General features: G+C 47.6%; 1 protein-coding gene across 2 annotated transcripts in view; it reads left to right on the top strand.

Moving 5' to 3' along the window:
- The window catches only part of HM13 (histocompatibility minor 13), a 33,719-nt gene that overhangs the window by 1,421 nt on the left and 15,999 nt on the right, over positions 1–16,299 (top strand). For both annotated transcript variants that reach the window (XM_084646014.1, XM_084646015.1), the window contains exons 2-6: positions 1,191–1,289; positions 7,260–7,342; positions 9,267–9,355; positions 10,138–10,223; positions 10,391–10,516. In XM_084646014.1, the coding sequence (XP_084502140.1) occupies positions 1,191–1,289; positions 7,260–7,342; positions 9,267–9,355; positions 10,138–10,223; positions 10,391–10,516 (483 nt within the window). The remainder of the gene's footprint in view (positions 1–1,190; positions 1,290–7,259; positions 7,343–9,266; positions 9,356–10,137; positions 10,224–10,390; positions 10,517–16,299) is intronic.

The raw sequence follows: 16,299 nt of genomic DNA, 5'->3' as shown, positions 1-16,299 counted from the left end.
CTGTGCAGCAGCCAGCTGTATGCTCTATATGAGTCGTCACTACTTCATATGTTGTTTTGCATAAGTGGTAGCACTAGGGTGCATATCTCTCAGGCAAGATTGCAGGTGTGTTGTGAAAGTTCCTGTGTCTTGATTAGCCAAACAGCTAATGCCAAGTGTGGAGTGCAGTCAGCTGTTTGGTAACCATCACTAGACAGGTTTCAGAGTAGCAGCTGTGTTAGTCTGTATTCGCAAAAAGAAAAGGAGTACTTGTGGCACCTTAGAGACTAACCAATTTATTTGAGCATAAGCTTTCGTGAGCTACAGCTCACTTCATCGGATGCATCCGATGAAGTGAGCTGTAGCTCACGAAAGCTTATGCTCAAATAAATTGGTTAGTCTCTAAGGTGCCACAAGTACTCCTTTTCTTTTTGCATCACTAGACAGTAGACTGCTAGCCATCATGCTCTGCTGTGTGGTCTCAGTACCACAGCAAAGCTCTTGATCTCATGGAGAGGATGCAGTGTAAGGGAATAAAAGGTCATATCAGGAATTGAGGACCTACATTGAGAGAACCAGACTTTTTTGGGTCAAAACAAGAGACTTCAAGTTACCTAACAGAAGCTTCCAAAATTATTTAAAGGAATTTACAAAATGAATACATCTTTCACACTCGTAAGGGGCTCAGTACAAGGGTGCATCCTAAGAATGTGATGAGTAAAAGGTGGCTGGACAGAACTGTCATTCAGTGGGTAATAAACATATGGCATACACGGATGGGAAAGCTAAATGAAGCCAAAAATATGAATAATGTTGAAACAGTTCCGTTGCAAGAATAGCACAGGGAATGCAGAGCCAGCAGTGTCCAACACTGGCCTCTGCTGGGGGAGTAGGAAGAAAGAAATGGGGAGGGAGGTCAGCTCAGAAGGCTTGCTGCTTTCTCCCCAAGGGAAAAAGTAGTAAATTCTGGCAAGTCCTGCTAGGACAAAGGTGGGCAGGTATGTTGCCATATCAGTTTCTGCTTTTAATAAAGGCTCGGCAAGGATGACTGGAAGCCAGCAAGAAACTTATTTCCGTGTGAGCCCAGTGTTGATTAGTTCTGCATGGTCCAGCAAGCTGATAGCACTGCTGGTGCTTCTGGACCTCTTCTCCCCAATGTGTTGATATGGAGAGCAGGTTAATCCACAGATGTGCTCTTCTTCTCTCTCTAGAATGCCTCAGATATGCCAGAGACTATTACCAGTCGGGACGCTGCTCGCTTTCCCATTGTTGCCAGTTGCACCCTCTTCGGACTCTACCTCTTCTTTAAAGTAAGTAAGCCACTTGCATCCTGTGGTGTTGGGGGCCATAGAAATGTGTAAATTCCCTTCTTTGCTCGTTGTTTGTTTTTAACCTCTCTACCTTACTGCATTCATGTTTAAATCACATCAAGACTGATCACAGCCTGCAGTGCAGACGTCTCAAAGAGGAGTCTGAAAGACTCTTTTTGGCTTGCTGTATTGTGATCTATAGAATCTGGGTGCACACTATGTTGAAATAGCGGAGGTTTTAAAGATCCTTGCAACGTTGCTAGGCAGTGAGAGACATGAGGGATGGCGTGTCAGCCTATATTCTGAATTATCTGACTTTTATGGCAAGTCTGAGTCTGTGTACAAGTAAGTGCTTATAAAATAAGACCAAAGAGCCAGTGACAATTTTGAGTCGCTTCTCAGACTACTAAGCACATGTGTCCTTCCTTGACACATTGTGGTGCTGGCTCTGAAGTCTGAGATGTACTAACTCAGTAGTTCTCAAAGCCGGTCCACTGCTTGTTCAGGGAAAGCCCCTGACGGGCTGAACCAGTTAGTTTACCTGCCACATCTGCGGGTTCGGCCGATCGCGGCTCCCAGTGGCTGCGGTTCACCACTCCAGGCCAATGGGGGCTGCAGGAAGGGCGGCCAGCACGTCCCTTGGCCCGCACCTCTTCCTGCAGCCCCCATTTGCGATCGGCCGAACCCGCGGATGCGGCAGGTAAACAAACCGGTCCAGCCCACCAGGGGCTTTCCCTGAACAAATGGCGGACCGGCTTTCCCATTGCCTGCTCAGATCACTTTGGCAATTAGGAGCACATTAAACACCACATGCATTATCCAGCAGTATATGCAGCTCCAGAACCTGGGAAAGCGAAACCGGGCGAGTAGGCGACGTCCGCACGATGACAAGGGTGATGAGGACGTGGACACAGACTTCTCTCAAAGCACGGGACCTGGCAACTTGGGGATCATGGTGTTAATGGGGCAGGTTTATGCGGTGGAACGCCGATTCTGGGCTCAGGAAACAAGCACAGACTGGTGGGACCGCATAGTGTTGCAGGTCTGGGACGATTCTTAGTGGCTGTGAAACTTTTGCATGCGTAAGGGCACTTCGTGACTTGCTTTCCCCTGCCCTGAGGCACAAGAATACCAAGATGAGAGCAGCTCTCACAGTTGAGAAGCGAGTGGCAATAGCTCTGTGGAAGCTTGCAACGCCAAACAGCTACCAGTCAGTCGGGAATCCATTTGGAGTGGGCAAATCTGCTGGGGGGCTGATGTGATGCAAGTAGCCAACGCAATCAAAGATCTGCTGATATCAAGGGTAGTGACCCTGGGAAATGTGCAGGTCATAGTGATGGCTTTGCTGCAATGGGATTCCCTAACTGTGGTGGGGCCATAGACGGAACCCATATCCCTGTCTTGGCACCGGACCACCAAGCCGGTGAGTACATAAACCTCAAAGGGTACTTTTCAATCGTGCTGCAAGCACTGGTGAATCACAAGGGACGTTTCACCAACATCAATGTGGGATGGCCAGGAAAGTACATGACGCTCGCATCTTCAGGAACTCTGGTCTGTTTCAAAAGCTGCAGGAAGGGACTTTATTCCCAGACCAGAAAATAACCGTTGGGGATGTTGAAATGCCTATAGTTATCCTTGGGGACCGAGCCTACCCCTTAATGCCGTGGCTCATGAAGCCATACACAGGCAGCCTGGACAGTAGTAGTCAGGATGGTGGTAGAATGTGCATTTGGACGTTTAAAAGCGCGCTGGCGCAGTTTACTGACTCAGACCTCAGCATAACCAATATTCCCACTGTAATTGCTGCTTGCTGTGCGCTCCACAATATCTGTGAGAGTAAGGGGGAGACGTTTATGGTGGGTTGGGAGGTTGAGGCAAATCTCCTGGCTGCTGGTTACACACAGCCAGACACCAAGGTGGTTAGAAGAACACAGGAGGGCGCAGTGTGCATTAGAGAAGCTTTGAAAACCAGTTTCATGACTGGCCAGGCTACGGTGTGAAAGTTCTGTTTGTTTCTCCTTGATGAAACCCCCCGCCCCTTGGTTCACTCTACTTCCCTGTAAGCTAACCACCCTCTTCTCCTCCCTTCAATCACTGCTTGCAGAGGTAATAAAGTCGTTGCTTCACATTCATGCATTCTTTATTCATTCATCACACAAATAGGGGGATAACTACCAAGGTAGCCCAGGAGGGGTGGTGGCAGAGAGAAGCACCAGGATAGTGGTGGTGGAGGAGGGAAGGACAAGGCCACACAGCACTTTAAAAGTTTAAAACTTATTGAACGCCAACCTTCTGTTGCTTGGGCAATCCTCTGGAGTGGAGTGGCTGGGTGGCAGGAGGCCCCCCCACCGCGTTCTTGGGCGTCTGGGTGAGGAGGCTATGGAACTTGAGGAGGAGGGTGGTTGGTTACACAGGGGCTGTAGCAGTGGTCTGTGCTCCTGCTGCCTTCCCTGCAACTCAACCATACGCTGGAGCATGTTAGTTTGATCCTCCAGCAGCCTCAGCATTGAGTCCTGCCTCCTCTCATCACGCTGCTGCCACCTTTCAGCTTCAGCCCTCTCTTCAGCCCGCCATTTACTGTCTTCAGCCCGCCACCTCTCCTCCCGGTCATTTTGTGCTTTCCTGCACTCTGACATTGTCTGCCTCCACGCATCGTCTGTGCTCTGTCAGTGTGGGAGGACAGCATGAACTCAGAACACTTCATCGCCAGTGTGTTTTTTTCGCCTTCTAATCTTCACTAGCCTCTGGGAGGGAGAAGATCCTGTGACCTTTGAAACACATGCAGCTGGTGGAGGGGGGAAAAAAAGGGACAGTGATACTGAAAAACCCACATTTTATAGAACAATGGGTACACTCTTTCACGGTAAACCTTGCTGTTAACATTACATACATAGCACCTGTGCTTTCGTTCCAAGGTCGCATTTTGCCTCCCCCCACCGCATGGCTAGCCCTTCCACCCTCCCCGTGGCTAACAGCGGGGAACATTTCTGTTCAGCTACAGGCAAACAGCCCAGCAGGAACGGGCACCTCTGAATGTCCTCTTAAGAAAAGCACCCTATTTCAACCAGGTGACCATGAATGATATCACTCTCCTGAGGTTAACACAGAGAGATAAAGAACGGATGTTGTTTGAACCCCAGCAAACATACACTGCAATGCTTTGTTCTACAATGATTCCCGAGTATGTGCTACTGGCCTGGAGCGGTAGTGTCCTACCATGGTGGACAGAATAAGGCTGCCGTCCCCAGAAACCTTTTGCAAAGGCTTTGGGAGTACGTCCAGGAGAGCCGAGAATGCCAGGGCAAATTAATCACTAAACATGCTTGCTTTTAAACCATGTATAGTATTTTAAAAGGTACACTCACCAGAGGTCCCTTCTCTGCCTGGCGGGTCCAGGAGACAGCCTTGGGTGGGTTTGGGGGGTACTGGCCCCAGGTTCAGGGTGAGAAACAGTTCCTGGCTGTCGGAAAAACCGGTTTCTCCGCTTGCTTGCTGTGAGCTATCTACAACTTCATCATCATCTTCCTCGTCCCCAAAACCTGCTTCCGTGTTGCCTCCATCTCCATTGAAGGAGTCAAACAACACAGCTGGGGTAGTGGTGGCTGAACCCCCTAAAATGGCATGCAGCTCATCATAGAAGCGGCATGTTTTGGGCTCTGACCCGGAGCAGCCGTTTGGCTCTCTGGTTTTCTGGTAGGCTTGCCTCAGCTCCTTAAGTTTCACGCGGCACTGCTTTGGGTCCCTGTTACGGCCTCTGTCCTTTGTGCCCTGGGAGATTTTGAAAAATGTTTTGGCATTTCGAAAACTGGAACGTAGTTCTGATAGCATGGATTCCTCTCCCCATAGAGCGATCAGATCCCGTACCTTCTATTCAGTCCATGCTGGAGCTCTTTTGCGATTCTAGGACTCCATCATGGTCACCTCTGCTGATGAGCTCTGCATGGTCACCTGCAGCTTGGCACGCTGGCCAAACAGGAAATTGAAATTCAAAAGTTTGCGGGGCTTTTCCTGTCTACCTGGCCAGTGCATCTGAGTTGAGAGCGCTGTCCAGAGCGGTCACAATGGAGCACTCTGGGACAGCTCCCAGAGGCCAATACTGTCTAATTGTGTCCATAGTACCCCAAATTCGACCCGGCAAGGCCGATTTCAGTGCTAATCCCCTTGTTGGGGGTGGAGTAAGGAAACCGATTTTAAGAACCCTTTAAGTCGAAAAAAGGGCTTCGTTGTGTGGATGGGTGCAGGGTTAAATTGATTTAACGCTGCTAAATTCGACCTCAACTCCTAGTGTAGACCAAGGCTCTATGAGAATGTTTGTACTAAAGTTAACTTTAAATTATGTAGTTATACCTGTACAAATCCCTTATGTAGCTGCACTTAAGGTAGTAAATTACCAATTTCGACTGAAGTTTAAACTGGCTTAAGCGTGTCTACGTGGTGGGGGTGGGATGTAAAGGTCTAAATAGTTTACAATTTAAAATCAGCTTAGTTAAAGTGGTACAGCCTTTCTTTTATTGAGGAGGCCTTAGTTAAGAATTAATTTCAACTGCAATTCTAATCCTTCAGCATTTACAACTTTCTCATACTTCTCTGCGCTGTAATCTTCCATTCTTGGTCATTAGCCAAGGGGGAATTTATTTTTAGAATACTTGAATGAAATTGGTTCAGATATATTTGAGTTATATGAGCACTGGGGCAGGGGGAATACTTCTCTAAAAATACCATCTGGACAGGGTTCTCACTCCTGGAATAGGGGAGACCACAAGCCAGGATCCCTACTATTTATGGCATCCCCCCACCATCTTTACAAATGCTGCCCATCAAGCATTCTGGTCAGTTCCTTCTTGACTGTGGTCAGAGAAGGTGTTCCCCCTAAGAAATCCAATCTCCTGTGGTGTCAGGATGCTAGCAGGACTCCTCGGGTACCTTTACTGTCCCTTATCTTTTGGTCATGCCAGGGGTGGCTGTGAAGTGTCTCGAGGGAAAGCACTAAACGTGTGCAATGTGAACAAATTAATGTTGCTACGTGAGCCTTCACTTGGACAGGTTTAAAATAGTTACCATGATGTTACTCTGCATTAAGCATTTGTATTTTAATTTCTCTCTATTTTAAGAGACTACAAGAGAAGATCAAAGGCTGCCTGAAGTGCTTCTTGGCAAATTTAGCTAGGTTACAAGTGTGTGTGTGTGAGAGAAAATGAATGCAGGCTATAAGGCTGCACATGCATTTCAGAGGGGTAGGGGTTCTAATAATATCCTCAGATAAACTAGGGTGGAGCATGAGTTTAGGATGCCTTTGGAACTGAAGGGGTAGGGGGAATGCTGCCTTAATTCAGTTTTCATAGAAATGTAGGGCTGGAAGAGACCTCAAGAGGTTATCTAGTCCAGACTCGGTCAACCTCTTTGTCATTTTTTGTATTCAGGCTGTTGCATGAATTTAACAATTTCATGCTTCAATCACATGCTGAATTTTTCTCCAAAGGAGAATTGTGTGGGGGAAAAAACGAGTGCCCTTTCCTGCAATTTTTTGATTAAGCCATTTTGAATGGCTCGCTGTTGCAGGTGGTAGCATAGACCCCGGAGGTGGCCACCTATCCCACATGACCCTTATTATGGGATCGGGGGACTAGTCATTGATTTTTATTCCTTTTTTGTTTTAACCCCGCGGTATGAAATATAATAAATATGTTAAAAGGAAAGGAGAACTTGTGGCACCTTAGAGACTAACCACAAGTCCTCCTTTTCTTATTGCAAATACAGACTAACACGGCTGCTACTCTGAAACCAGTAAATATGTTGAGTTCCCTTAGTCATTCTTAGTCACTTGTCACAACTGTGACCAGAAAGCAGTGACCAGTAACGTGCTAGTTACATCACAGCTGCTTCACATGCAAAGGGGTTCTTGCCTTTTCCGCCATCTGCAAGGTGGGAATTGCTATTATAACCGAATCTTGGTTTTTTGCCTTCCAGATCTTCTCTCAAGAATATATCAACCTGTTGCTGTCTATGTATTTCTTTGTCTTGGGGATCCTAGCCCTGTCTCACACCATCAGGTAAAAAATGGGGGAGGGTACCTCAATATTGTATGGTAAACTCTGTCCTGGTAACTAGGGGAGTGTATAGGGAAGTTCCCTATGGTGTACGTGCACCTAGAAGGGGGCAGATTGGACTTGTTTATTCCCAGAGTGTTGTTACCTTACAGCAGTAGTATACGACCTAGCGCTTTTCATCAGTAGAACTCTAAGCAGTTTACAAAGGAGGGCAGCATCATTATCTCTGACTTACAGACAGGGAAGCTGAGGTATAGAGTGGAGAAGTGACTTGCCCAAGGTCATACAGCAGACCAATGGGTGAGCCAGGTGTAGACCCCGGCTCTCCCAAGCCCCAGGCTTGTGGACAAAGCACTGGGCTATGCAGCCTGCAAAGGAGTTTGGATTTATGCTCTTACTGCACCATAGGTGTGCCTGGCCAGCAAGGCACTGTCCCTCTCCTGAGGAGCTAACAGTGTATGTTGTATTTAAACAGCACAGAGAGCACGTTTTGCTTTGAACAGCAACCGTAAGAGATGGTTCTGAAGTCCTCAGTGGACTTTTATTGACAAAGCTTGTGCCTCAGCAAAGCCAGTTGGGAAATTGGTTTACAAAGCACAAACCTCAGTGAAAACTGCAGGCTAAATTCTCATCTGCACTGGGACACAATGTGATACGGTCGGGGAAACAGGTGGAATTGGGCCACCGTTCTGCTCCATCCCTCATGCCTGCGGCTAGTCACATGTCCCAGCGCGAGTTAGAGCAGTCTCAGCGCATTACACCAGCAAGGTTCACTAGAGTATGGTGTACTCCAGCCCATCCCCTCTTGCCCCACACACCAGAGGGGGCAGCTCTGCGAGCTTTGCACCAGCTGAGGATTCCCCCTTTCCAGGGGGAACTGGTCGCCCACTGAAAGCAGTATTTCCGGTCCCTTTGCACCTTAGAGTAGGGTAGGATCTGGCCTTGGATGTTGCAGTCTCATCTGAGCTTTTTCTAGAAAAGTCAAGTTATTGTGGGGGTGGGGAATCAGCTTCCTGTTTCCTGAGCTTTTTGGGGGTGGTGTGGGGAGGGGAAAGATGCCTTCCTTTAGATTACAAGATTTTGAACCCTATCGAGATCCCTCTGACTTCTGATATTGGTTCCACTAGCCTCTGCAAACCCAGGAGGTTGTGGGCTTTAGGGACAGGGATAACTTCCCCAGGCTTTTGGATTATGGTGTTTTGCCTTTTTCTCTTTAGTTGTGCTGACTCAAACTCATTAGCTACTCCCTGAGATGGTGGTGCTGGTGTCAGGCTTCGAATGGGGGTCTCTCCACTGCAAGTCTCTGACCAAGGAGACTTGTGGGATGCTGCAACAAGTTACACTAGAAACTGTTAGGTGGGCTGGGGCATGCAGAGGGCAATCCAGGGTGAGCCGCAGCCTCACGGCTTTAGGAGGTGTGATGGATGGGAAATGAGAACAGTCACTCCTGAGCACGAGCAGAATTGGGATGGGGCTTCTCTCCCTCCAGTGGAGCTGTCCTTTCTCTCTGGCTAATGCTAAGCCAGCCCTGCCATGGGTGACTCTGAAAAGCATTGGAATGCAGCCAATTGCACCAAATTGGCATGCTTCCAAAATATACCCAGCAGTGGTTCCCCTGCAGGCTGCCTCCAATCCCCCTGCCCAAATTGGTTTGAATACTGCCTATAACCCTACTAAGACGGTCTTCTGCTGGTTAGAGCCTAGTGATGGAGTCACAGCCCTGGCTGTGCCACTATTTCAGGAACATTCAGCAAGTCACTTCATTTTTCTGTACTTGAGTTTCCCCATCTGTACAGTGGGGATAGGATAGAGGTGTTGGGACTTAATGTTTGTAATGTGATTTACAGTCATCCTGGAGGTAATAGGGAAGGGCATTGAATTCACAGGTTCTTCTGCAGGATTGACCTCCTCTCCATCTCTATTTCAGCCCTGTCATGAACAAATTCTTCCCAGCTAACTTCCCCAGCAAACAGTACCAGCTTCTCTTCACCCAGGGCTCAGGGGAAAACAAGGAAGGTATGTCCATTTTGCCTGCTTTCCCTTGGGACTTTTTGTTTGTTTCCTGCTTCATGTGCTCTCACTCTCTCAGCTTGTCAATTTTCAACCCTTCATTGAATCAGAATATTTTGGACTCTGCCTCTCATTTCCCACGCCACGCTGCTATGGCCTGCTTGGATGTACCCAGTGCTCTTTAGATACTGTGCATGTGCTGTTAGACACCAAAGCCGAGGTCCTCCCTGCCTGCTGCCTTTTGGTCAGATGGAAGATCCCAGTATCAGGGTGCTGCAGAAATCAAACTGATAAAAATATTAAAAATGAATTCTCTTTATCTAAGGCTTTTAAGTAATCTAGTGCTGTCTCCACTGCTCCTGATCTCCACCCGCTGATGGTCTATGAACAAGTAGAATATGCTTCACCTAGCTGAAAAAGTACTTCCTGCTAATTAACTGTGTGAATGTGAAAGGCGAAAAGGCATCCTCCTCCTGAGACAGCTGTGTGTATACAATCCCAGCGAACCTGAGTTCAGGTTCCTTCCTGGCAGCAAGACAATCTGCCGAGGAAGAGTGGCCTGGTTGAAGGGAAAGGTCCGGATTTTCCAAGTTCAGCTCTGAATGCATGTGGTTACTGCAGAATTGGTCACTTGCACGTGCAGTGTCACTCCGACACTCGTTTGGGAAAGTTGCCACGGTGGCCCTGTGTTGCTCACCTGCTACACACCCACCCACCCACCCACCCTGCTCTGCCAGTGGGAGGAGTTGTGCAGGCCAGATGGAATCATGCTGTTATGTTTGTTACAGAAATTGTGAATTATGAGTTTGATTCCAAGGACCTTGTGTGCTTGGCCATGAGCAGCGTCGTTGGAGTCTGGTACCTGCTGAGGAAGGTAAGCAAGGGAACAAAGCAGCGGTGGGATATTCAAACTAGGAAGGGGAAGGAACAGCCGCTAGATCAAACTTGGGAGTCTCTTGGTAATCTGCCTGCGAGGAATAGGCAGTTTGTGCCGCTGGCTGTGCTGAGCCAGATTATTTTCCTGTTGTGTTTGGCCCTTAGCACTGGATTGCAAACAATCTCTTTGGACTGGCGTTCTCTCTCAATGGCGTGGAGCTCCTGCATTTGAACAACGTCAGCACTGGCTGCATCCTGCTCGGGGGCCTCTTCATCTACGATGTGTTCTGGGTAAGCAGGCCCGGCTCGTGGGCATTGGCGGAGGAGGAGGAGCAGTGACACACCACCCCTGTTCTGTAGGTTTTCTGGCAGAGGTGTCCATATAGGATGTCCTGCTAATTTTGGGAAAGGAGGGAATACTGGAAACTGGGTGTATGCTTTCTCCTCTGCCCGAAAGCAAGGTGTGGTGGGAGGGGGAAATGACAGGGTGTTTGGCCAAAACTTAGCCCAGCAAATACTCTTCCAAATTATTCACTTAATTCCATAGGGTGGCTCCCGGAGCATGCATCTCTCCAGTGAGAAAAACCGGCTGCATTGCATAATGCATCTGGCACCAGCACTGTTATCTGTTTGCTCTAGTATAGCTGGTTTTCTCAGCTGATTATCATGCTGTGCCTACAAGCAATCTCCAGCCAGCCTTCCTGGCTCTGTACAAAGGACTTGTCCTTGCTGCTTGATTTCATGTGTCTCGTTGTAGCTCAGTGAGAATCGTTCACAATTTGGGATCCCAGGTGGTGATTTTACAATAAGGGGAAGATAAATACGTTACTGAACATGCTACAGGTCCCTCTTGTAATGTTGGTATGAAGTTTTGCTAGAATGTTTAAAGATTTTCCTTGGTCCTTGTGGCTGCTTCAAGGCCCAGGCTGCTGGAAAGTCCCTCTGGATACTGTCCTCTCTTTGGCCCTGGCTAGAGTTTCTGGCCTCACTCCTTGGTTATAATAGACATTCTAATAGTGATTGCACCATTCTGTCATGCTCTTGTCTCTCTGTATGCTAACTCTTGGATCTCACTGGCCAGGAACGAGCTGGCCTCTGATTTATAGGTCCACAGTTGGCTTAATCTAAACTGGATGCCATGAAATGACCAGGAATTGAAGAGGCCTGACAAACTCGTGTTTAGTCAGTCCAACAAAAAGGTGCCAATATTTAAAATGGACACATTCCTCCAGATAGTACAATAAAAATAGATGCCCAAAGAGCAAAATACAGTTGTCAGAAGCAGTCGTCACACTTCCTGTTGAATTCAGTCCTGTTTCAAGCTTCCAGACACACACTCTGCATTGTCTGCTAATTGAGGCCAAGTCAGCTGTTTGTACTTTTATTGAATGCCTTCATATAAATTTAAGCCAATGGCAGGCACCCTCAATTTGGTCGACTTAATGTAGTCTCTCTACACACGCACATCATACGTCGTTTGGAAGCTTATGATGTCTACTTTAGGATGAGGTATGATATGGAGCTGTCAAGTGGTGCTGTTTCCATAGAAACAGGGATAAACAATGACACCATCACATGTTAAAGTGACCACATCGCAATATTTGCATTCACTTCTCTTAGTTTAATGTCTCTCTATATTGTTGTTGTGATGCTTTGAGGTCATAATCTATTGTTAAAAGAACAGGAGGACTTGTGGCACCTTAGAGACTAACCCATTTATTTGAGCATGAGCTTTCGTGAGCTACAGCTCACTTCATCGGATGCATACCGTGGAAAGTGTAGAAGATATTATATACACACAAAGCATGAAAAAATACCTCCTCCCACCCCACTCTCCTGCTGGTAATAGCTTATCTAAAGTGACCACTCTCCTTACAATGTGTATGATGGAAATGGCCCAACTTGATTATCATACACATTGTAAGGAGAGTGGTCACTTTAGATAAGCTATTACCAGCAGGAGAGTGGGGTGGGAGGAGGTATTTTTTCATGCTTTGTGTGTATATAATATCTTCTACACTTTCCACGGTATGCATCCGATGAAGTGAGCTGTAGCTCACGAAAGCTCATGCTCAAATAAATGGGTTAGTCTCTAAGGTGCCACAAGTCCTCCTGTTCTTTTTGCGGATACAGACTAACACGGCTGCTACTCTGAAACCAATCTATTGTTAGATTTTGTTTTACCCTTGCATAGGTATCATTGAAATGCAATAGTGCTGGTGACGTTTCTAGTCAACCTCTTTATCATCGTTACAATCTCTGAGTGTGTGGGCTGACACAGTCTTGGTTGCCTGGGCATGTACCCAGTTCTGAGCAGGGAAGATTGGTCTGACCACAGATGCAGTTGATTATGCAGCAACCCCTATTGGTACAGGCACAAATAAGTTCTTGTAGAAGCTCAGATGCCAACAGGCCCTTGAAGAATTACAGGAAATAATTCATCATCCACATTTTTCCACCCATGTTGCAAAGGTGATCCACTATCTGGTGTACCTGTGTGCGAGGACATCCAAATCTTTATTTGCCAAGATGCTCTTTTGACATGCTCTTCAAAACTGTCCTCACATGGTGGACGTTTGACTAGTGAGTTGTCCTTTTTGATGGCTAGATTGAGGCACAAGCAATTCAGATCTGTGGGTCTTCTTTTCTTTCTCACTCTGGTCAGACAGCACTGCTACCAACTTCCTTGCTGTAGAAATCCTAGCTTGTCTGTCCTCTCTCCCAGAAGCAGTAAGCTGTCTTTGTTTTAAGAACATTAAGCATAGATTTTTTTTCTCCCAACACCAAATAGGAATGACAGAGTCACATCCTGTTAATGCAGGTACAGCAGGAGGTATGCTGCGGAAGTCAGGAATGAGTGCATCACAAATTGCACGCACAAGTATGAAGGGTAACACTTGTCAGTTGTGCTGGTAATGGAGCGTGTTTCAATCCCCATGTTTATCTCTGTTCCATTTTCGGAAAGTAGTGAATAGCAAGTGCTACTGGAAAAATCTCCAGCCAGGAGGGGTGTTTGTGCTGAGTGTTTTCATGCACACTCGGATATATTTTGAACCATGTGGTCAGAGGGATTTTACAAGTGACTGCTTGCTGGATGCCACGTTTAGGCCTTGTCTACACTACAAAGTTTTGTCCGCAAAAGCTGCCTTTTGCCGACAAAACAGGAGAGGGGTGGCAAAACTCTGCTGTTTTGCCGACCGTATAAAACCACCTCAGCGAGAGGTGTAAAGCTTTTTGCCTCAAAGTTAAAGTGACAAAGCGTCAGTGTAGACGCTGCTGTTTGTTTTGTCAACATAACTGGCTTCCATCTGTATCCCACAATGCCCCCTGTGACAGTTCAGCTCACTGTTTTGATCTCTCCTGCCCTGTAGGCAGGCACCCCTCCTCTTTCAAAGCTCCAGGAAGTATCTGACAGCTCAGCATGCTCTGTTTGGGGAACAAAGGGCAAATCCTTAATGTGGAATGCTCCTGTTCTGCCCTGCACTAGAAACACCGCAGCAGGCAGACTGCTGTTTGGGGGCGGGGGGGGGGGTGCTGCCGTGACATTTCTCAGCACGGAGAGCTACAGAGCTGCTCAGGATGGCTCCCGGCAGCTGAGGAGGGTTTGGGAGAACTCAGGGAATCACAGAGCCATAGGCAGGCCAGCAGAGCGGGCTGCTACGGGAAAGACTGCTATGCAGACTCCAAGCAGAGCCAGGGGCTGATGTGGGGGGGTGTCCCTCTCCCCCTGCATCAGGATAGGTCAGTCAGCCTCCTGTCCCCCTGCCCCAGACACACTACTCTCCTTCCCCCCCCCCCCCCACTTCAGTTGAAAAAGCATCCGACAATATACTGAAACATTGCAAACCCTTCCCAAAGCACCCTGCGATCTCTTGCACAGTGGGATAGGTACCCATAGTGCACTGGTCTGTGTCCATGCGAGCGCTGTTAGTGTGGATGCACTCTGCCAACACAAGGAGCTAGTGAGGGCATGCAACTTTGATTTTAATTAAAGTGGCTTAACTTTTGCTGACAAAACTTTGTAGTGTAGACAAGGCCTTTGAAACTTCTTCCATGGAGGCACAGGGCATCCACCAATCATCTGCACTTTCTTGCATCCTTCCTCAGATCCTGTCCAGTGTTGTCTTTCTGCAGTTTTCACGGAGTTACAGTTGTATCAGCAGCCAATTCATTGAAGGTGTGGAATTGGAATGTGCCATCATTTCTATGGCAGCCATGGCACCTCTGATGTACACTGGTTTCTCTGTTGCATGCTCTTAGCTTATTGAGTCTTCCATCTTGAGCTTCCAGTTGATGTCCTAATTCATCTTTGTCTGTTCTTCTCATTGTTGTATCAGCATGGAAGAGGGACATAGGCACAGGTCCTGTTGGGTGACTAAGAACAGTTGCCATTGAAATATCCTCTCTGCACCTTGCTAAGGACAGGGCTCTGCGGAAAACATTTTCCGGACTGGTAGCTGCTGTGATTATCCCTTCCTGGCCAGATGTAAATGTGATAGTCTTGGCCATGTCAGCAAATGTTTTGGTGCCAGATTTCTTGCCTGGGCTGAAGAAGCTCTGGGTCTCATTAGAATCAAGTCACCGTTCATGAATCTGTTGGCTCTTCGCCGACAGCTGCTGTTTTCAGCAGACTCGCGTACATGTGGTGTTGCATGTAGGCCGGTAGCTCTGTGAGTAAGCACCTCTAGATCAGGGGTACTTGCAATAATTTTTTCAGCGCTTCAGAGTGTGGTCACCAACTCTTGCTGGTGGCCACTCAACAGTTTTACCTAAAATACTTAACTTTAGGAAAAACAAATATGCACATGTATATGGCCAAATCATAGTAATTTATTTATGCAGGGTTTTTTTGCAGACTTAATAATAAAAATAGCTTATGTTTGTCTCTTTTCTTTACTGGAGCTAAACCGAATAGAAACACAAATAAGGTGCTTTGCATGTTCTTGTCTTTTATTGTTTTGCTTTTTTGCTGCAAATTTACTAGCTAGCAAGTCTAAAAAATGCTTCTGTGAAAACTGATATTTGTACGTTTGCTGCTGTGAAAAGTGATATTAACAGACTGGTTAGCTGGCTGAGAGGCAGTGAAAACTGATATTAACAAATATACAAATATCGCTTTTCACAGCAGACTTATTCAGCCCTGGCAAGCCAGGGAACAAATTAAGACTTGGATGGGGAGGTGGATAGGGAGGCACCAGGGGCGAGATGGGGCTGGTGAGCCCAGGGGTGGAGTCCTGCAGCCGAGGGATGGAGCCTACCACTGAGTAGCCAGAGTCCAAAGCCCCACAATCAGAGCCCGTGGCAGGAGCCTGCTGCCTGCCACACCAGGGCTGAAGCCAGAAGCCTGAGCCCCACTATCCTGGGAAGATGGGAAACTCACACTGGCTGTCTGCTCCTCCGGTGTTTGTGGCTCCAAACGGGGGAAGGCCCAATCCCTCCTGGCAGCCCCAGAGGAGGGGCTGCTGCCTTCCTCTCCCCTCCAACCCCCCCCCCCCCCATCACCACCCAGGAGACTGTGACTGCAAGAAAAGCCCTTGGTGGCCGCATGGAGCCACGATGGCCACATTTGAAAAACACTGCTCTAGATGTGATAGAGGGTCAAGTGGGTTTGTCATATTATTGCTGATATTTATTGGTGGGATAACTCACATGACTGGAGTACTGTCATGGATGGTTATAAACTGTTCAGGAAGGACAGGCAGGGCAGAAAAGGTGGGGGAGTAGCACTGTATGTAAGGGAGCAGTATGACTGCTCAGAGCTCCGGTACGAAACTGTAGAAAAACCTGAGTGTCTCTGGATTAAGTTTAGAAGTGTGTGCAACAAGAGTGATGTAGTGGTGGGAGTCTCCTATAGACCACCGGACCAGGGGGATGAGGTAGATGAGGCTTTCTTCCGGCAGCTCACGGAAGCTACTAGATCGCATGCCCTGATTCTCATGGGTGACTTTAATTTTCCTGATATCTGCTGGGAGAGCAATACAGCGGTGCATAGACAATCCAGGAAGTTTTTGGAAAGCGTAGGGGACAATTTCCTGGCGCAAGTGCTAGAGGAGCCAACTAGGGGGGGCGCTTTT

This window comes from Lepidochelys olivacea (genome assembly GCF_965140295.1).
Source record: "Lepidochelys olivacea isolate rLepOli2 genome assembly, chromosome: 13".
Lineage (NCBI taxonomy): Eukaryota > Metazoa > Chordata > Testudines > Cheloniidae > Lepidochelys > Lepidochelys olivacea.
This window is presented reverse-complemented; position numbering and strand designations above follow the sequence as displayed.